At 38.8% G+C, this 23,137-nt stretch overlaps 1 protein-coding gene across 7 annotated transcripts in view; it reads left to right on the plus strand.

The window, feature by feature from the left end:
- CDC42SE2 (CDC42 small effector 2) overlaps positions 1-8,870 on the plus strand; it is an 83,366-nt gene extending 74,496 nt beyond the window's left edge. For all 7 annotated transcript variants that reach the window (XM_077172254.1, XM_054651656.2, XM_054651660.2 and 4 more), the window contains 3 exons: positions 1,781-1,882; positions 6,397-6,514; positions 6,941-8,870. In XM_077172254.1, coding sequence (XP_077028369.1) covers positions 1,781-1,882; positions 6,397-6,495 — 201 coding nt within the window. In that variant the 3' untranslated portion in view covers positions 6,496-6,514; positions 6,941-8,870. The remainder of the gene's footprint in view (positions 1-1,780; positions 1,883-6,396; positions 6,515-6,940) is intronic.
- The last annotated feature ends 14,267 nt before the right edge of the window (positions 8,871-23,137 follow it).

Here is a 23,137-nt window from a genome sequence, read left to right on the forward strand (position 1 = left end):
AACAGAAAAAAAATAATTTTAATTGTTCTAAAAACTCATAAACAAGATAAGAAAAATCTAAAGTCTTTGAGTTTGTCTTCTCTGCATCAAAAATCTATTAAAATGAATTATGGGTGTATTGTGTAGATACATACATTTGGTTGCTGTTTTTTTAAAAGAGGGAGAAGGCAGCTGCTGCAGGTATTAAATAATTTTAAGTGTTTTAATTAAAGTAGTGTATTTTTATACAGCTATCTAGATCATCTTTCTGTGTCAACATTACAGCATATTACAGTAGAGGATGGTGTAAATACAACTTTTTTACAGCTGGAATGTTTTATTTGATCAATTGATTTTGCAAAATTATTTGGAATTAGAGAAAACTAGTAGTTTTAGCTTAGATCAGAACATTGTATTTAGCTGTTCCCACAGAATTTTATGTGTTCCTCCTCATCCCAGCTATTCATAGCATGCAAGAAGGTACTGAAACCTACTGAAATCTCCTTTTGTAATAGGGAAAAGGGGCAGAACAGGACTAAATGTGTTCTGTACTTGCTGGCTAAACCTTATGATGTATTCTCATAGGTATGGACTCTGATTCATAAAGATTTCATCTGTAGCTATTGAAATAGTAGTTAGCCCACTCGAGGCATGTATCTTCGTGCCTTGAGTCTGTGTGGTCTTACAACCTCATAGCCAATTAGAAATAGAGATCATTAAAAACAAGACTGAATGAACTTTAAGGTAATAGGAAGGTTTCAATTGAGCTCAAGTAACTTTTTAGCTCTTAAACTCTAATTTGTACAACATACCTTAAATTGAGATATTGGAACTGTGTTTTGTGGCTTTTTTTTTTCCCCAAATGCAGGCATTTTTCAGAGTATGGGCATATGGTGACTACACACTGCATGAATTGCTCCATGTAAGCTCCTGGCTCTGGCCTAAGAAATGAGGATAGGGTTTTCTTGTTTTTATCATTTAAATGCTATGCTTAGCTGGAGGCAGGCAACCAAAGCAGCTTTAATTAGAGAAATTCTTTACTGCCTCTAATTTTTTTACTTGCATGTTATTAGATTACTAAAAAATGAAGCTGTGACTCTGAAAATTGGGAAGCAGAATTTAAGCAATTCTTGCCTTCTGTCACATGGTATAGGAATCAGAAGAGTCCCTGAGCTGCCATTTTGCCTTAGTACTGCACTGGACCCCTTCAGCTCACAGTCGAGAATCATGCAGACTGGAAGTGATCTTGAGTGTATGGGTTCAGAGTTCAGTAAAGTATTTGTAACTAACCCTGATCAAACTCAAGGTGCTGTTCTGGACATTGCCATGAAGTATATTGCAAACAGTAATATCAGGGCATGCAGATAAGAAATTCTGTAAGTTAGTGGCTTCATAGACTATTCTAACACACTTTAATCATTAATTCTTGTTTTGAATTACTCAAATTTGATCTGTCCCACCATGATTTAAATACAAATATAGGCAGAAGTTACTGTATGAAACATTGCAAATACTGGTTAATAAATATGGAATTTATTAAGGTTATTAACAAATGTTTTGTTGGCCTAAATGCTGGGAGTGGTATCCATGCTTGTTGGTACACATCCTCCAGGTAAAAAAGACAGTAATACTAGTGGCTTGGTTAAACTCAGAATTTGGTTTCAGTTTTTTGACTCTGTTAAAATGCCTTACAGTATATGCAATATCCTTCCTATAGATGGTTAACTTCTGCTTTTATGAAATGTATAGTAGTTTTTGCCTTTTCAGTGAATCTCAGATATTTTCTTTACCTTCCTTTCAGAAAAGACGACGGCGGATTGATCGAAGCATGATTGGGGAGCCAACAAACTTTGTTCACACAGCTCATGTAGGATCTGGAGACCTGTTCAGTGGAATGAATTCAGTAAGCATGAGTGGATGAACATAATTTCATATTAGACAGAATACAGGAACACTGTATTTGTATGTTGTAGCTGAAGCAATGAGTTTTCAGCTATAAGAAAGCATCGATATGAAACTGAAGAATGACCTTATAGCATTTTAATTCCAAGTCCTAAACACTAGCATTCAAGAATACAGATTATTTTTTAATTCCTATATTTATTGATAACACATTTCAGATGCTGTATAAATTGCATAGAATACTTTTTAAACTAAAAATCCACTCTGATTATATGTATGAACCAAAACAGATGTATACTTGAAAATATACTCAGGTATTACATAGAAAAAAACAAGTGTCTTATAGTTAGCCAGATTTCTTACCTTAAATGCCTCAAGCTGTTTTAAATATAGTTCATGTAGAACTCTAACTTACCTCAGTTTATGGTGCAAACAAATTTATGTTTAGGTGTTCTTGCTGAGCTTTTTCTATATTCTGTAGCCCTGTTTGCAGCGTGAATTATTTCAAGAGCAAGCAGTGTCACAGTAAGATTTTGTAGCTTCCTGTGAAAGATGGCCTCAATAAATATTTGTAGCTGTCTGAAAGTAAAAAAACAGAAGCTAAGATAAATAATGAAAATTAGCTTATGGAAAGAGGTGTATGTTTTAGAGCTTCAAATATCTGTGAAATATCAATCTGTTTCTAAGGTCAATAATATAAAATATAGAAAATGGTTGTATGTAGATGAAAAGTATTTGTTGACTTTATTAATAGTCTTTAAAGGAAAACATATTTGGAGATGACAAAGACTTGTTGACAAAGAGGAAAAATCTCTGTGTCTGTTGGAAATATCAGAATGGAAAGCAGAGCTAAAAAAGCTTAAATGTAAGCAAGGGAGTTCACTTCAACTTCAACTAGTTTAAGTTGCCATTATTGAGATCACACAAAATTTTTTTCTAACTTGGCATGTAATGAGGAAGGATATAGCTAGAAAATTCAACATCATAAAGTGTTTTACAAAAACAACATAGTGGGCTGGAAATGATTTTTAGTAAAAAAAAGTTTAGTAAAACTGTAAGCAAGTTAAATGGCCAAACACAAATTCTACTTGATAAAATTTAGTTAAAGCTGATTCCTTATTTAATATGATGATTAAATAATATAAATAAATAATTTAATTTATAAATAAATTAAATAAATGATATATTACATTAATATTTAAAGCCATTATAAATTTAAATAATAGACTAACGTGACCAGCTTGTTTGATTACTTTTTTAAAGTGTGGCTTTTGCTTTTTTAGTAATTGTTGTTTCTCCTGAGGGAACCTTCCTCAGTCTCACAGCTGAGCTGCCTCATTTGAGATTTGTGTAGGTGGCCTGAAGCTTTATTTTTTCACTTTTTGCCTGTTTGCTCTCATCCTTTTCTTGCATAATACCCAATTTATCCCCATATAGTAGGTAATCATTATTGTCTCTCTACATAAACTTTTTCGTTTTGAATGCTTCTAAGTAGCTCTTTTTCTCTTTTTTCTTTTTTTTTATTTGGATAATGTGCTGCATCAATGACCAGCAAGATTTTTCTGATCCTAGATGGAAAGTATCTGTATTGAAAAATAATCATTCCCACTCCCCCTGCTTCAGAGGCTCAAATCTCTGTTTTATCACATTGCATATTTTCTGCCTCTTCTGTGGTGGTCTCCACACTCATTCTTCGCAGTGTAAATTCCAAGATTACAGTGTTAACCTTCACATGTTCTTCTGCTGCATAATTTCCTTTATAGTATGGACATTACAATCCCTCAGGAACCTCTTTGTGCTTTCTTTTTTTGGGTACCTTTGGTGAATACCTGCAATTTATTTACTGTTTTTCCATTTATATTTGGTTCTTTATTCACTTTCTGTCTGTCCTGTGCCTTTTTTCATCACCATTATTCTTTGATATACATCCTCACAATTCTGACTGAATAATTTTTTGACTATTCAGAATAATTTGGAAATATTTTGGGTTTTGTTTTCCTTCTCTGTAGAGTGCCTTGATTCTTTGTCAGAGGTGTACTTAAACAGCAGGAGCCCTCTGTGCACTGTTTCTTGTTCATTTCCATCCCTTTTTTCCCTATTTTGCTTTCACAGTACATGGTGAAATTTCTTTCTTCTGATGCTTCATGTTCTTCAGTTCAGTTTTTGATTTCATGTATTTCATGTAGTTTTCCATTGTTTTCTTTCTCAAGATCTGTCTGTGCTGTTTCCTAATTCAGAAAGGGAGAGTAAAAAAAAAGGAAATAGGGAAATTTAATGAGATGCATAAGCAACACAAGACTTTGCATGACCCTTAATGGGTACAATCCTCTTTCCTTTCCAAAATCTTTCAAATCCTTAAGTCCCATGTAAATTAGACATAAGAGAGAAGAACCTTGCTCTTGCGTATCATCAGAGAAAGGCCACGGCATCTTTGGGAAAGAAAAAAAACCAAAAATTGCATCTCACAGTGCTTGTTCTTGTTGCTCAGCCTCAAAAGGAGGGTGCTTCAGAAAAAATGCCACCTTAAAAGCCTACAAATGTTAGACCTTTTTTGCATAGCAATTTTAAAATTGTATGTCTCCTACAAAGGTTTTCATATACAAAATAGCTGCTGAAATGTTAATGCAGACTAGTTCATTTGTTGCATTCTCTGTTTTAAGGGCAGTAGTCTCTGAATTTAAGACTGATACTTCCTATCCACGTACTCATGTGTGACTCATGAAATTAGTCTAACTTTTAGAAATACCCTTGAAAACCTATACTTCAGTCTTGCAATTTGTGTTGATTTGCTGCTCTCCAAAATTTTCAAGTCTTGTAAGCAAGTTTTAAGGTGGAAAGGTGATGTGGCCTGGAGACTTTTGTAGGTTTTTTTATGCTGGATTCAGAGTTCATTCAGATAAAATGACCAACATCCTATATTCACTCTTGTGAATACATTTATGTGTAGATTAATTATTTTTCAAGGAAAAAACTTGAATTCAGACTTTGTTTTTTTCCATAGGCAGCAAAAGATGCTTAGTGAAGAAGATGAGCGGTTTGGTAAAATGTGCAAGTTCTTAAATACGTCCCCATGCACTTCAGCACACTCTTTTACTGAGTTTGTAGTCTTTGACGTCAGATGCACTAGAAAATTGGTCCTGAACACTTTTCCTTGAAGAAAAATAAGATGGCAGTATTGCTTTGCTGTAGCTGTATCACTTATTTCAGCAAAAGGCCGAAGTATAAAATGGTTTTACATTGTGCTGCTTAAATACATAAAAAAACCACAATCCTTTGCATAGCAATATGCCATTGAAGATACAGATCAATAAAACAGGCCCTTTTGTCACATAGGTTTGAAAAACTGTGTGGAAGAATGAGTTTGCTGATGTATTCTGTGCCTGTGTTTTGCTTGCTGTGGAATTAAAATATATTTCTTTCATCTTCGTAGACAGGGAATATCGTGCAAGCTGCTTGGAAATATTTCTCCTGTGCTGTTTTAATACAGCACAGTGATATTCCAGTGGTGTTTTTAGGTCTCTGTGAAGGAGGAGCATAGATGAAATAATTGCAAGTGGTGCCCTGCAGGCATAGCTTTGAATGAATGTTATTTTCCACTCTTTGTGTAGTTGTTATGTATGCTCTGGGATGCAGAGAAAAAAGGGCCAAACCTTTAAGATTCAAGTTGTCTTCCTGCAGGCACTTGGCCATGATTATTTTGACTCATGCAACGCAAGCAGGAAAGAACTATGGGTTTCCTTTTCTGTTTGGTGATAGAGGCAGTGAAAGTCATAGCAGGATGTGCATGTGTTGAAACATGAGGCATGAAAAAGGGGGCATGAAGATTTATATGCATCAGACTAAAAATACTTTCAAATGAGCTATGTTCAAGAAAGTTCAGATTTACTAAGGTTTAAAAAGTAAATGTCCTCCATTTAAAGGATCAGTTTCAATTAAGCCAAGCATTGTATATTGTCATGTAAATAGATAAATCAAAAATGTTCCACAAACCAAAAGGTCCATTTTTTTGATTTAGGAAATCCTAGTTTAACCCTGTTTTAATGATCTGAATTAGCCATACAGATATTTGCAAGTTGGATATTATATCTTTAAGATAATTATGTTTACCTAGTGATAAATGTATGGTTCATTATACCTGCCTGAGAATGTTTTCCGTATAACAAGATAAATTTTAGTTTGTCAGGTGGAGTCAAGGCCAGTAAAAGATTTGATTTTTTAAATTTTTTTTATTAATCAAGTGGGTCAGTGAAACCATGAATCAGCCAGTTTTCTTTAGGAGAGAGGAAAAACTTTTGCCTCAGCACCACTTCTTTGATCTTTTCTGCTGAGCTACATGCTGAAGTTAAAATTTCAGCAAGGCTTGGATGCATGTGTTCTTGTGCAAAAGTAATATAGCTTTACTGGTAACAAAGGAGAACTTGGAAATTAAACCTAGAGAAAAAATAAAAGCAAGAAGATGCTACAACTCATTGTTCTTCTTCTTTCCTCTACTCCTCTTTTCCCTTCTATCTCCAGGTCAGCTCAATTCAGAATCAGATGCAATCCAAGGGAGGCTATGGAGGTGGCATATCTGCAAATGTTCAAATGCAACTTGTAGATACAAAGGCAGGATAACCTTGGGGATAACTTTCCTGTAAGTATTTCATTCTACTTCTTAGGCGCTGTTAGAGCAGTATGAAAAACAATCATACTGTTTCATAATTATCTCCTTATAAAAATCTGTGTCCTTATGATGACCAATTTTTAAATCCATTTCTGAGTAAAAAATTAGCTATCTTGTAAGAATGTTACTTTTTCACAGAATGGAGTGCAGATTGTTCTGACTGTGTCAGTCTGACCTTAAGCGTGTTTTAACTAAAGGCGATCTTGTAGGCTGATCTTTGCAGGTGAAGTTAGTTGTAAAACAAATCTCAAAAGTTAAGTTTGTGATATGATTATGGTACTACTTTTGCAATGCTTCCATAAGACGTATGGTGTTTAATCAATGTATAGCAGTATTGCAGTTGGAAAATGGTCGAATGCTCAAAACTTGGTTTAATGCATGTTTTCTGTCTTTTAGGTTTATGTGAGTTCCTGTATCTTCTTTCCTGTGTCCTCTCTTTTGCCTTGGTGACTGCTTTCTGTGCTCATGACAAGAGAAGTGATGGCTCATTGTTCACCCTTCGTGATTAGTCCAGTGAAAAGTTGCTGTTCTGCTCTGATGATGCCACTTATCAGATTGGTCCGACTGTGCCTTTCAGGGGCATGCACGCATTGGCCTCAACCAGTATCATGGACGTAGAGCTGTTTAGGATTGGTTGTCACTTTTTAGTTGTTCTAAGGCACATTAAAGCACCAATCTTAGCTTTCCTCATTCCTCAGAAATACTAATGCACAACATTCTGTTGCTTTTTAGTCTTTTAATCTTTTCTCCACTCAAATAGTTTAGAATGAGTTTCCACTAGTGTCTTCAATTACTTAAAGTTCACTGAATTTTTTAAAGGTCTTGAGACCTGCAAGCACAAATAATTATTTCATACAAAATCACCAGAGTAGATGACCGCATGCTTTGTGAGGTTGCTTTTTATGGTGGCCTGCTTGGTGCTAAAAGAAAAAAAAAATGCTTACTGCAGATGTGAAAAATTTTGCTGTAGCACCAAGTCATGCCTGTTTCTGAAAAGGACTTGTAACTTAGCTGCTTCAGTCATGTCTTTATTTTAGTTTTTATCCAATTGGTCTTGAAATAATAAAGAGAGAGCTTGCATTCATGAGGCATTTGTTGTAAATGTTCAGTATATTTATTTTGAAAGAGCTGACCTTGAGACTGTAAACCAGTGTAGTACCGTATCTAAGTGTTGTGGAATCGCTTTAGTCTATTTACACAGAAGAGCAACATGTTTGGCTGCTTCTTTTTCTTTCTACAATTAATTTCAACCTGTACAGTCATTTCCAGTAGCAGCATGTCAAACTGCCTGCAATATTGGCTGAAAAGTTTAGTAGACCTTTCTAAGTAGTTGGCAGTATCTGTGTACTACTAAATATTTAGGGCCATGGAAGTTGCTAAGAGCGACATACTAATCTGGCAGAACCGGTGCCAATGAAAACAACATACAGGGTGACTTTTTACTAAGTCAGTAAAATGCCTTTTGCTCAGGTTCCAAAGCATGTCTCTTTCACATGTTGTGAAACTGCATTTTAATATTGCACTGTTTTCAGATTATCTCTATAAGTGGTCCCTTTTTTGCTTCTTGCTCGTGGTTTTAGAGAAGTCAATTATTTGAGGCCTGGTTACATTAGGTTTTTATGAGGGAAAAAGACCCAAACCATCTAAACAAATAAGGCATAACTGATCCTAATCAAATCCATTTCTATGTGCAAATATGCATGTAGACTACTGTCATAAATGATTCTTTATTATCTTTCTATTCTTTCCGTGATTTCACATTGCAACAGCTGGTGATTTAAATATCTATGAATCTACCTAAGCTTCTCTCTCTGTTTGTAAACAACACATAAAATACACAGCTATGGAGGTAGTTTGCCTTCCCTAGGTTGTATTTCAGTGGTAGATGTCACTTATCTGGTTGAATAGTTCAAAGTAGGTTGGATAGTGTTCGCTGATAAAGGTTCTGATTCCTGATGAGATGTTCAGTTGTCTGGATGCATAAGTACATGGCGGTGCAGTGATACATATATTTTTTTTAGGGGTTAGCATTTCCAATGCCACTTTAACAATGACTCTTAAATATACTACAAAATTATTACAAAATTATTACAAAATTATTTGATCTTTGTTATTGGTAATAGCAGCTTAAATTTGCTTGCCAAAACTATCTTGCACTTGCCAAAATGTTTTCAGCTCAATAGCCAGGAAAAAAAATTGACATATTTTTATAACAGACATACTTTTTTTGTACATTGTGTTCATTCTTGAATAAAGTCAGTTCAGTGTTGGCTTGTAGATATTAAAAGGAAAGTATTGACTTTGATTCAATAAATGTTTTCTTTCAGTTGGTGGCCTACCCTTTTTCCTTTCCACAAATTATATTTGCATTAGAAAAACACTTGCATCTTACAGACAGATTTGTGGTGAAAAGAGTAACCTATTAGTGTCAATAAATAAATTGCAGGCTTGAGTTTTTTTTGTCGCACTTGACCCTTCTGTTGCCATATGGATTAACCCGTAATTTTATCAGTATTATTGTCACATTGATTTAACATGTATGCCAGGGGCTTCTGCAAGGAAGGGAGAGTGTCCTAAAAATACTTCGGAAATCTTTCCTTTTGACTGCAGCTCATATGTGTGTTACTTTCCTGATTGTGCTGCAGGTTACTGTGGTGGTCAGTAAAAGACTTGTCACCATAAAATGCTCATCTACGTTAAAAGTACCTGCAAGGTACAGTATTGCCTACTATTTGGGGCAATTAATTTTTATATTTGACACTCTCAAAGTTTATTTCTTAAGCACTAACTTACTACTTTAAATTTCATACTACATTCTTATGAAGACTGATAATGAATTCTTTAGCTCATGCCAAGACCATTAAATTGCCAGTTGAGGGGGAAAAAGGGCAGCTAAAAGGAAATAAGGCTTTAAAGTAAAATAAAGATGGAGATAAATCCATGCTATACCAGTCAACTAATGAGTTCTTTTTTTTTTAATGCTGAGGTTATAGACGCTTAAAACTGTCTACAAAGGTATATTTTGAAGACCAAATGTTCCACTGTATATGCATTTTCAGTGTCTGACATTAAAGGTTCTGCCAGTAATTAGTAGGATTACTTCAAAGGCACACCCATGAAACTGATTTGGACTGGTCTCATCTGCTTACCCTTACAGTCCATGCTAGCACTGACACTGATTTGGCAGCTAACTCGTGGATGCTGACCTCTAGGAAAGGTTGTATGACCACATTGGTTAGTTTCAACCTGGATCACTTTCCTAATGCTTCTTCAGAGTTAGCGTGGGAGCATGGGAGTGAGTGTCATGGGATCAGAGCTAATCTGTTACAGGGAATACTAATAATTTGGCCATGGAAAAACATCAAGCTTTTTCTGTATTAAACTACCCAAAACAACAAATGCAAAAAACAACAGCAATCCAAGAAGAAACAAAACAGAAGATAAAACCAACACAAACAACCCAAACAAAACCACAAAGAAAGAAAACCAAACAAAACCAAAAGGAAAACCTACCCAAAACAGAACATTCAGGCTTTGCAGCCTGAATGAATACATCTATTGGAAAGACTAATTCCACATTTTCAAAGCTCTTTTTCCATGCACTGTGCTCACCAGCTTTGTCCAGAGTACTCTTCTTGGTCTGGGAGCACAGAGCACGTTGAACATGTTGCTAAAAGAACAACCACGTCATCACCAAGAGTCAGCCATCCTCATGCAGTATGATTCATTTCTGCTATCGGTGGTAATTCCATCTATCAGCACTGTACAAGAAATCACTTTCTGCTTTCACACAAGACAAGAGAAATTATAAGTTCAGATTTGAAGCAAGTTTTCTATTAAGCCTGGAAAAACTCAAAGTGCTGGTTGAGTTGGCAATAAATTGATGAGTACCAAACTTGCTTCCTTCAATAGGATGCAGATGGTCCATTTATGAAATAATTAAGTTGTCATGCGAAAGCTCCATTCATTTGTAGCTATTTCAGCATTTGTGTGAGCTTATAGCATTCATTGTCTATAAACAAGTTCATGGTTTGTCAGGGGTGTTCAAGAAATTTGGTAGTGTGTTTTTATATACAAGATAATAACAGAGCCTATCAGCAGAAACCCAAGAGTAGGGTGTTACGTTTGGTTTATTAGTTGTTTCAAGTGAACTGAATGTCACTAAGCAGTAAGAAAGCTTTACATTGATGTCAGCATTCTAGGAGTACTAGTCTTCTACCAGTGCCCTGCATGTCTGAGTCCTCAGCATATCCCTGTTTCTCAGGAATATGCTTTGTATACTATGCCTTCAGTTCCAGGAAGGGGTTGTTGGTTTCAGTTTTTTAAATCTCTCATCAGTCTTTGTAGGTCTTAATTGATTTGAAATAATCTGCCAGGCAAAATAAATGTATATGAAATTTGTGCCCTTCCTGCTGGGAAGCTCCAGGTGAATGAATCCAGTTGATGGCGCAGTGGTGTGAGGAACCCTAATGCACCACAGAGGAGCGCCTACGTTTATCTTTTGCACGTGCTGTCACTCACCCATGGTCCCTCATCCACTGTGTGTGGTTGGTTGGCTGTTGTGCAAGGCCAGTTCTTAAAACATTGCCTCAAGGAGGAAAATGAGTACTGCTTGAAATTGATTTTGAAGTCCTCAGTTTTCTTGAAATGTGGTATCTCTAGGGAAATGGCTAATCTGAATCAGTTTTCCTTAAGAAATCATCTTTACACTCTCAATAAAACTTTCAAAGAGCCATACATCTTGGAAAAGAGTACTATTTCAAAGTGGTTGATGCTAATGGACATTCTGGCACTCCACAGATTTTTTTACTTGTCAAAATTCCACCTTCTGCAACATTAAAAATAATCTCATGTATGGTATATGCATTAAACAGTAGAGTAATGCATTGATATGGGAGTATTGCACAGCATTTTGTTTCACATTTATAATGAAAAAAAACATTTCCAAGGATGGAAATAAGGAATAAAAAAATCACATTTCAGTAAGCAGTATTGGTTTTGGAGGGATGGAGGACAGCAGGGAGGGCAGATATAAATGATGAGTGAGTGAAAAGAAAGAAGATTAAGTGGGGGGGTAGGCTAAACTTTGATAGATGACCAAGCACTGTATGTATTCTCCATGGCATCCTTTTTGAGAAGGAGCTATTGGCAACAGCTGCAAAAACCAGAGGCCAGTGCAGCAAGGTTTATTCATTTTTCACTGTTTTAGCAAGTAGGTCCAAGACAATTACTCTAAGTTGCAGTGCTTGTTTGGTTTCCAGCTGGCATAATCAGGATCTGTCAGAATGGGCAGTAGAACAGCTGAGGGCAACAGGGCTGTGTGGTGAACAGAGCTGGAAAATGAGACTCATTTTGACAATTTTCAGAGTCTGTATTAAATGTAAACTATTTTTCTTACTGTGAACATGCATAGGATGGTGAATCTCTTTAAATCTTACATCTCTTTAAAAACTTACTCAGAAGTCTGTTTCCAGACTCATTTACTGGAGCTGGACAAAATCAAGATGATACTTGGACTTACTGCTATAGATTCAAGTCCCACTAGAACCACCCGTTTTTATATCTGCTTACATCTAACTGCAATTGCACAGATGCTGTTTTCCTCAGAGACTGCCAAAATGCACCCAGCCCAGTCCATGGAAGGGAACTAAATTGCCATGCCATGATTTGATTTAAGAGCTTCTTTGCTTATTCTCTGAATTACAACCAGAGCGCTGGAAATACAAGACAAAAAGAAATACTGTGGCTGAAACAACAGCTTTATAAAACCTTGAACTGCGAAGTTATATAAAGATGACTGCTTTCTAAAACAATTTTAAGTAGGATTTTCAGCCTCTTACAACACACTTGCATATCCTCATAGAGCAAAATTAAAACTTTCTGATCTATGTTGGCACAATGGCCCATACTGTCTGCAATGTATGTGCCGTAATGGGACATAATAATTCTGTCTCTAAGAGTGCCTAGCAATTTCTGAGAACACAAGGCACTTCTCAGTTGCTGTCTGAGAGTCCTCCTTTTTGGAGCACTTCAAGCATCCACAGCAATGCGGAGGCCAGCACAGCACTGATAGGACAGACATGGTATCCCAAGCTGAAGTGCCGAAGCCATTTGGTGCAAGGAACTTGCAGCTATTTTTGTGAGTGCTTGCAACAGGTAAAGCCCTGCTCAAAGGGCAGCTGAGGCAGCCCAGACTCCTCCAGCCTCCCCACATACTAAGTGAGGCATTTACATCACATTCCTTGGCTGCACTGCTGTCTTTCCATGTGCGAATTTGCACAGTACTGCACTAAGAAAATCCTTTTCAAATCACATTTTCTAAGAAAGGGCACTTGGTTAACACTGTGAAGAAAGTCAGATCCTCCTGCTCACTGTAGCAGGGTTATGCCAGCAGAGTCAGCTCATGGAAGGGCCACTGGAGCTGTCTGTTATCAATACAATAATCAGAGCTGTCACTGCTTGGAAAACTAATCAAGTATGTGCAGCTGCTCATTTGAATAGCTTTCTCACTGAGGAAAGCTATCCAACCCATGATGAAAAGTTCTCCAGGGAACAGACATGCCTTCTAAATTTAAGCTCTTTAAGTAAGAAATTTCCACAGCCCTGTCCAACAAACCATGCCACAGGGCCCATAACCTTTCCCTGCCCTGCCCCTTTATTCTCATTATTGATGTTCACATTACAATGTGTTTAAAAGTTTTAATAAATATTTCACTAATTAGAAAGTGGCCACTGGCCTTTCTGGATGGGCAGCTGCTTTAGATTCCCCATTGTCTCAGGGTAAAGCCAATTTCACAGCACACTGGACTATTTCCCAGTTGAGAAATCTACAGTCCAGTCCTCTGACCAGGAATGAACCTGCAAATGAGAATGGCCTTTTCTAATCAGACCAAGAGAATCCAGAATCAGAGGGCTGCAAAGAGTTTAGAGGATTTTTACAGAACCAAGAATACTTTTCCGTGGTTCAGGATTTCAATGCTTTGCTTTTTCCTCTTAGAACCTTTTGCCCAAATTTCAGGTACACCACATCATCTGTGTTTTTATTCCTTCACTGTGTACTGCTGAAGGTTTTGGGGCTCCTGAGAACTATTTCCGAAGACTCTGTGTGCTGTTGCTGCTTCTTGTTTTGCACCTGAGAAATGTCTTAATTCTCCCACCACAAATGGCATCATAGCCATTGGTATCTCAATGGATTGTCAGGAATATGCAGCCAGATCTAATGAATTTAAGAGAGACTTGAAACAGCAAACATAGGAGCACTGCCCCTAAATATCTACAATGCTCCTCAACCAGTAGCATCAGCAGTGGTTTGAAATTTGAGGGTTAAAACCTTCTAAAGGGTACCAGTACTGCTTTTGTAATATAGCATCAAATGACTCGCATCCCATGCCTTACCCTCACTTCATCAGTAATACTTATTGTAAGATTACTTCAGAGCTTCCTAGTGAGGTGCGCAAGCACACAGGGCATAATAGACACTTTGAAAAAGAAAAACTCATCTATTTTTTTAGTAATTATATAAAAGCAGACATTTTTTCCATAAACTAATTGCCTTGTCCCTTGCCTGTGTTCTGTAGTCAGAAAGATAAGACTCCTGCAGAAGCAGCAGGGCAACAAGAGAGTTCTCTGCTGCTTCAAGCAATTACCATGACATAAGAAAAAATAGATCCTCTGAGAAAAGTAAAAAGGGTCACAGTATTCTTGTCAAAAAGCCTCATTTGTTGTAATAAAAAGATTTATTTGAACAAGGACTGCAGGAACTAAGCCAGGATAGGACAACTTTTCTTACCAGAGGTCACTGTAACTTACATTTACTTTGTTCATTTATGTCAGTAAGAACACTTAGAATCATCTGGTGAAAAAAGAAAGAAACTTCCACTTCTAATACAGCTTCAGATAAAGCTTTTAGTGACATCTATTTCAGTTATTCATTTGTTGAGACACAGGAACAAGATCTGTCCTCTGCCAAGCTTCTGCAGAGACAGTCCTGTTACTGACATCTTGACACAATAAAAGAAACACCAAAACATAGGGGGGTAAGTCTCAGGAACTTACGCAGGTAGATAGGATACTTCTTTTTTCTATACTGGAAACTTCTGGTTCCTATAAGCAATACATCCAGGGAGAGAGGGAAGAAGAGCAGGAGGGTGGCTGTCACAGTCATGACTGCTGCAACTGAGAGCTCTGTCCACAAGGGCTGCTCATCTGGCATTTTGCTCATCGTGTCACAGTATATCAGCAACTCTTTGCAAGACTCAGAGCTCTCTGGCTGTGCAACTTTACATGGTTTTGACAAATATTTCTGGCTCTATGCCTGCATATGATCATCAGAGAAGTTGTTTACAACAGTAAGACATCCTCTTAGTCAGCCCCAATGACACAACATTGTCACTGATGCAATACCATCTTCACCTCTTATCTCTGAGAACAGAGGTGTGAAAAACATACCACCTGTTCTCCTTACAGAGTGATTAATTGAGAAATGCTTTTGTGAACATGGCACCATGTACTCATCAGAGCTAAATGCTTCAATATTGATTTTGATTGTTTGAGATTCCTTAATCAGCAAGTAGGTTTGATGTTTGCATTCATGTGTTATGGGAAGCAACAGAAAAATCCCAGCCTGCCTGGAGGTGAAAGTACACTCCAAGGTGTGTGTTGCAGAATCAGCAGTTCTCCAAAAAGCCAGACCCACAGTGAAGCTGTCCAGCTGCTTTGAGGCTGAGCACAGGTCTCAAAATAAAAGCCCACAAATACAAGCCAACCTTGGCAGCAGTTTTTGAGACTGAAAAAAGGAAAATACAGCAGCTACTGCACTTCCAGGTTCCACTTTCTTTGGTCAGGTAAAACTGCCTAGATAGAGGAAAATGGGAAAAGTCTTTGGAGTGGTGCCACACCTGGTCCCTGAACGAAAGAAGCTTTTTGGTACAAGACACACTTTCCTTCTGGACTAACAAATGGCAATCTGGAAAGTCTCAGATGACACAACTGCCAGCATCAGGACTCAAGGAAGATGGCAGGCTAAGTGACATTAATTTCTTTAGTCTCACAGAAAACTGGAAACTGACCTTGAACAGCAGCAGCTGCCTTCAGGAGGAGCAGTGATGGGTTTGATGCAGAAGTGACTAAGGTGAAAGACATAGTGATAGCTGCTAATGAACTGATATACTTTGACTGTTGCAGGACTCTTTTCAACCTGATTTGCCCATCAGGTTTTCTCACCATGCCATGTAGTCTGAGGAATCGTAACGCTGCAGAACAGTTATATTGTCCAGCTCCATTCCCTCTACTTTTGACCCTTGTGTCAGTTTGCCAGCTGTGGTGGGTTCATCCACCAGGTGCCCACCAAAGGTGCTCTATCCCTCCCCTCCTCAGCTGGGCAGTGGAAAGAAAACATAACAAAAAGCTCATGGATCAAGAGAGGGTCAAGAAAGGATCATCAGCAATTACCATCACAGGCAAAACAGACTCGGTTTAGGGAAATCAGTTTAATTTAGCTAAGTCGTTTTTCCAAGCTTAGCTTCACTACAAATTCTCCATCTCCTCCCCTGCAGTGGCACAGGGGGACAGGGAATGGGGTTATTAAATCTTATGTCTCTGCTGCTCCCTCCACCCCAGCAAGATGAATTCTTAAGAGTCTTCTCCTGCTCCAGTTAGTGGTCCCGCCCATGAGAGACAGTTCTCCATGAACTTGTCCAACATAGATCCTTCTCTCTGGCTGCAGCTCTGTGAGAGCTGCTCCTGCTTTATCCCTTCCAGAGGGTGCAGTGCTTCAGGAGTAGATTGCTTCAGTGTGGTCCCCCATGGTGCCAGAGGTCCTGACAAGTGGGCTTCTGCATGGGCTTTCCACAGAGTTACAGCATCCTTTGGGCTGCTCTGGCATGGGATCTTTCACAAGCTGCAGTTAATACTTGCTCCACTCTGGACATCCTTGAGGGGACAGCCTGCTTCATCATAGTCTTCACCAGCGGCAGTAGGGCAGCAGTATCTCTGCTCTGCTGCCTGCAGCATCTCATTCCCCACCCTTCTTCACTGACCTTGCTGTCTGCAGAGTTCTTTCACTCACATATTTTCATTCATCTCTCCCAGCTGCTGTTGCACAGTGGGTTTTTTTTTACTCTTTCCTAATTATGCCGTCACGTAGCTGCTACCAGTGTTATGGACTCAGCTTTAGCCAGCAGTGGGTGCATCTGAGAGCCAGCTGGAACTGGCACTGTCTGTTGGGAGCAGCTTCTGGCATCACCTCACAGAAGCCATCCCTGCAGTCCTCCCTTCTATCAAAACCTTGCTGCATAAACCAAACAACCCCAATACACCCCTGTTATTAAGCTCTCCTTTATACCTGAGAGTTTCTTTGAAAAATATGGTGGGCTGACATTACCCTCTTTTGGACAAGGTGAACTGGTGAGTGCTAAGCTTCGTTTTCTTCACAACATTGCATGGAACAGGTGGTGTAAGATGTCTGCTACCAAAATTCATATTAACAGGTGACCTACCTCTGAGAGTATAATGGTGATTTTAACTGGTGCAGAACCTCAAGGGTTCAGAGGCCCTCTGGCATACTGCAGGTGATGAGGTGGTGGTGGGAGGCACCATGTAAGTCTCTGTGGTGTGCTGCTAGCCTTGGTCCTCTGCATGTCTCTCTGGAAGAAGGCACCATGAACAGGTGAGAAGCACACTGACTTGGTTGGTATATAGGTTTCTCATTCCAAGAAAATAGTAGAAACACATGGATCAAGACCAGGATAATAAAACCCTATATGCTTTTTTTCTGCCCCTTTACTTCGCTTTCTTGCTATTGCAGAGCACTCTGCAGCTTCACAGAGACTTGTCTCACACAGGGCAACCCCATTTATCACTTAGCATTTGGTTGTCTGTCTTAAAACGGTCTAAACCCCTGAAAAATCATGTAAATTAAGAAAAAAACCCAGTGTGACATTATCCAGTAGATCCCAAACACTTGATAAACTTTTGCTACAAATCAGCTTACAGTGGGTGGTTCAGCTGAGCTGTGTGAGTCTGGGACTCCTGCCATGTGCCCATCTGCAATGTGAGCCCCTCTTCCTCTGGGCTGTGCCTTTCGGCAGCGCAGGCGGAGTTCAGCACCCTCTATGATCAGCTCTTCAATGACATTCATGGAGCCCTCAGCTCAAAGGAGAGGCAAAAAAGGCAGCAAATTTCTCTTCTAAAAGGTAAACCAGAGCTGCTTGTTTGACACAGTGCCCTATGTGCCATATTACTATTGGCTCTAATCTTTCGCTTCACCTAAAGCTGAAAATCCTACCTGGCACTGCCAGTGGCTTTCTGCTGGCAGTCCTACCTCCCTCCTGTTGCACTGTCTCTCCTTACTCTAGCTATGATCCTTGCTCCGAGGCATTTTAGTACCAGTTCCACCCAGAGACTACCCATTTCACACCAGACACACTGAAAAGAAACATTTTACTGCCCTAATTTATTTACCACCTCAGAAATACAAAAGCTTCTCTGCATGTCCCTTAAGACTGTCCCAAACCTCTGAGGATCAAACCAAAGAAATAACTAGTGACAATGCTTTTTCCTCCCTCCCCCACAGCAAGAGACGAATAAGTTCTAATAAATACGTGCACGACCAAGAAAAGTGTTACACATTATCTGCTGCATTTGGCTCTCAGAAATAAGCCCTAGTTAGTACAAAAATATGGATGAGGCAGAAGAAAATGCTTTATTCAAACTATGATACTATCATTTTCCAACAAGACTGGCTGAATTCTTGATTTCTTGTCTCATCTTAAACCTGGCAAGCAGCTGACCTGGCAAGCAGCTGACCTGGCAAGCAGTATTGAAATCATTGTTGGTTTTTGACATCTTTCATCTCCATTACTTTCCTACAGATAAATTTAAAGAGCTGTTTGTGCAACCACCTTTATTCTGTCTAGGTGGAATTAAAGGCAATTCTGAACTAGATAGGAAATATACTGTTTTTGAAGCACGCTGTACAAGAAGAGTGTACACAGGACAAAGCAGTACAGGCATAAAGCATGCCTGGTTCTCAGGTCATGCTACAGCCTGGTATTGGTTTTCAAAGCTTCATTGGCTCTAAACTGCTTGTGAGAGTGGTTACATGAGTTGTTACTAAGTAGTAAAAGAGCACAACTAGCCTTCCTGCCTCAACTCAGGTCTTCCTGCAGTGCTTTGTTCTCACATCCCACTCCATCTTTCCTGTTCTAAAGCTGATCCTAGCAGTGTAGGATATGCAGGACTAACATGCATGAACAGCACAAAGCATAGGGAATGAGCCACACAGATAGCACATCATATCTGCAGTAATCCCAAGGGGCCTCATGCTACTCTGATCCTGCCATTTCTCTTCGGAAGGCTCCAGTCTCTATCCACTAGGCAATGGCAGAGTGACTGAGTGTTTCCCACTCTGGGCCTCTAGATTTGCTGTGCCTTGAAAGGCTGCTCCATGAGGACAAGCTGGTTTCTAGCACCACAGGTAGAAGTTCCCTACCAACACCAGAGAAAGAAAGTTCCCCATCCCTCAGCCCTGGGAATATACGCTTTGTGCAACAGCAAAGCTCATATGCATGCTTCTCCAAATTGTCACTTAGGATAAGAAACCAGCTCTGCAGACACATGAAGTATTTTGAGAGCAGATATTAAAGCTGCCCAGGCGATCTACGGGGCATTGTTGCAATTCTTGATGAAGCCATTTACATTGAAGGTATTATTCTGTTCAGCTACAAAGGGAATAGCTGCTCTGTGCTTCATGCAGCTCTGCTATCTTGGCTGTTTCCTGTGCACTGAAAATGGTGGCAGCATGACTGCTGGGTACATTGCTCCAAGAATTTACACATAGCCCAGTTTTCCCCTCCCTTCGCTCCATGTGTCTGCATACCTTGGATTGTTAGAAGGTGTCAGATGCATGTATCACACAGCTAGGGCCTGTCCTCCCCGAAGTAAAGAAAAAGTTAGCATTTTGTAATATAATAACCAGAGCAAGGTATGCTGCAAGTATAGGGGATGAAAATTGTCACACATGCATTGCATTTTCCTGTAAAACCCATTGTCTTGTGCCCGTCTGTAACATGAAAATCTTCAAGATATTTGTGCAGCAATTGGTTTCTCCCTCAGCCTTCTACTTGTTCCCAAACTCCTCAAACACTGAGAAAAAAAGTCCAATCTTCTCCTCAAGCTGCATTGAACAAAATGTGACTGAGGAGGCTTGGACATAAGCACCAGAACCGGACCACTTTTAAAGCTCTGCTGTAGTCTGAATGGGAGCTCTGAGCTTGGGTCAGCAGCATCAGAAGGAGCCATTTTGTCAAGTCTCCTCTCCTCACAGATCTGACCCTGTGGCCAAAGATCTGGCTAGTCTGCTACTGCTGTTACCTTATGCTCTTTTTTCCTTGTCTCCATGCTCTAATGTTCCCTTACTTTTTCACCCTCATGCTTTTCATGGTGATTCTCTGTTCTCTTTTTGCCCAGTTTTATTCTGGTGTTGTTGCAGAACCTTGTGGTGTGCGTCCCTTTTTCTAGTTCCTCTATGCATGACCACAAAAGGACAGTGCAAAGCACAACTCTATTTTCTCAACCTTTGACATAGAAAAAAAAGAGGAAAAAAAATACCAGGGGAGAGGAGAAGATTAGTAAATGAGCATATGAGCAACACATCTGGAACTACAATAATAGTACACTGTCCCATAAGTGTGATAAGCTACCAGCAACTACATACTCTAGCAACTCTTGCACTCATATGATTAAGGTTCTTCATTATAGCAATGAAGCATTTGGAAAAAGCTGCTCTGCAGAGAAATATTTCAGCAACTAGAACACTTTGATCTTTGGTGAAATGTGTCTTCACCTCTGATGCTAGAGTTATTTCCACAAATCATTATCTCCAGTGGGTAAGCTTCACTTGGGTCCCATCTACTGTAAGGGAGCATCCTCAGGCTGGCAGGTCTCAGGAAGTGGTGTATATTGGGGTGAAAACTTAAGGGTGCCTTGATTACCCATACTCAATCTTTGAGCTTTTCTTGAATAGTTCAGAAGTGGTTATACACTTGAGGAAAGATGCAAGGAAGTTTTAATATTAAGAGTTTCCAAGTCCATGACAGAGCACAGGGCCTGACAAAGCAATAGCACTGTAGATAGTGCATTTGCAATTATACTTCAAGTATGGTCTGCAAAGTATGGTGATTTCCTCAACTCCTGCTGACCTCTTCTGCAGGCAGTAGTGAAGGGAATGGGCCAGTTAGAAAACAACCTCCTAAGTATATAATCAATTTTTTCCTGTATTTTATTTTTGTGGTTTGATTCCTTAGGTAAGAGTTTTACTAGGGATGAGGAAACAGCACTCCAGCAGTACATCTCATAAGAAGGAATAAATGAGGCACAATGTAGCAAGATCACAGGACAGCTGTGAACTCAGCTGTGAGGCTGAGGGTTGTGTGGAGGTAAGAGAAAATAGGGACTAAATGCAGCCTGTAGCTACTAACAACAAAAATTTCCAGCCTTCACAATGAAAACCTATATATAAGACTCAAAGAAAAGGAAGTAACAATGGGCAAATGCCATCAGGGATAGTCAGGTTTCTCTCATTTCTTTTCTGTCATTCATATATGGGTGAACTGTTTTAAAATAGTTTTGTCATGATAAGCCAGGATTGAACAGCTTGGTGAAAAGTATATACTCATTGGCCAGTAGCTGATCAGACACACAAGGCACCTATATTTGGTATTCCTCCATTTCGGCTCTCTGTCTTTAACAAATATTCTCCCTTTGCATTTAAGTAGATCAGAATTAATCTGCCTGTGTACAATATGCATATGTAGGCAAGCAATTGCTACCAAAAGGAACTTGGCTGCTGCAGTTTTGGAAAACATGCTGGATCACCCATTCATTTCTTTTCCATGACTCATAGGAGTAAATGCAGTAAGAAAGAAATGCGTGTGATCCACACACACACATACCCTCTCAGCTGTTGGTGCTCCCATAAACAGTGAATCCTAATTACAGGCACTTCTGAAAATCTTGCAAACCTTTTGTGATGTTTTTGCAAGAATATGCTGACAGAAAAGTTGAGCTATGTCAAAATAGGAGCCAGAGGGTCAGAAAAATAAGTGCCTCCCAAGAATGTGAAAAGTGTAATTTTGGTTTGCTTTTTCCTTTCCTTAGTAGCTGTTAGGGTTGGTTTTTTTTTATATTTTCAGTACCAGGCTACATATCTGTTTTAACAAATATCTATAAAGATAGTTATAAGTCTTGCTAAATTAAGTAAATCACTACCATGTGCAAGCATGAATACTGTAATATTTGTTTTAAATTAACAGCAGATTGAGAAGGGACAGTTATTTTGAAGTGAAACTTGGAGACTGTTTCTTGTTGACATTTTTGGGGACTGTGGAGGAAGAAGTGTAGGACAAAGATTGAGAGGAACTGAGTCAGGTCAGGTCATTCTGACCTCTTCTGTGTTTTTCCACTCTTCCTTTCTACTTAGAAGCAAACCCAAAATACAAGAGCATAGTGTCCCCAGCTAATAATGGGGTTGGTACATTTCTGAAGTCTCTGCTCAACTATAAATATTTATTAACTGCTCAAGCCAACTAAACATTCAAACAATGTCAGAAGAATAGGCTGATATCCTGACTTACAAGCATGAATAGTGCATGCATTCCCTCAAGGACAGGTAGCAACCAATGGGACAGAGAAGTGTATTAGCAGCAGTCTGCAGACTACATCTGCAATGTCATGCTTGCTAAATAATTAATATACTTAAGATAACTCTCAAGGGAAAACAAGGGCCTTAGGATATCTACAAATTCATTTATGTAGTGAATTTGGATTTTTTTAAAAATATTTTTTTAATTAGAATCATGCCTAGAGGCTCCAGCTCTACCTGAAACACCATTTTCAATAGCCTCTGGATAGTCAGTTTAGTCAGTGTAAGCTCTCCAGGGAAATCTGAACCAACAAAACAAGAGATAAAACATCGTTTTTGGGAGTGAGATCAAAAATACAAGGAATTTCCCTTTTTCAACCCCAAAAAATTTAGTGCCTTTAGGTTGTGGCATAATTTCATGAAGGAGATAAAAGGCCAAATTGGGAAGTATTTATGCAGAAATAGTTTGTGATTTTCTCTCACCAGTCCTAAAAACTTGTGAAATATAAAGCCTTTGTGGTCCCTTTCCATTCTACTAAAAAATATAACTGATGCCCACAGAGAACAATAATTGCTGGATTAATAACTTCAACATCACCATAGCTTTTTGTCTAGGTGATAGGTGTGCCAGTCCAAGCTTTGAACTTAGTTCTCTTTTTTTCCATAAGCCCACTTACAGTAATGAAAGAAATACAAGCCAGATGGCTTAGTACATTGTAGGTGGCATCTGATGTAATTAAATGCTAGTTTAAAGGAAAACCACAATGGTTTCCTCTATCATTTCTCCTAGAAATAGCTCTTGGGAATCCTTCCCAATGAAAAAACATTCCTTAGGAGAAAGCTACTAAAAAAGTAGGAGTTATATGAGGGAATGTTCGTTCCAATGCGCTTTCTCATCTGAAAATAATCTGCCTTCTTCAAAAGTGTGTTATCTGCTCGTATCTGGTAGATCT

The sequence above is a fragment of the Agelaius phoeniceus genome, chromosome Z (assembly GCF_051311805.1).
Source record: "Agelaius phoeniceus isolate bAgePho1 chromosome Z, bAgePho1.hap1, whole genome shotgun sequence".
Taxonomy (NCBI): Eukaryota; Metazoa; Chordata; class Aves; order Passeriformes; family Icteridae; genus Agelaius; species Agelaius phoeniceus.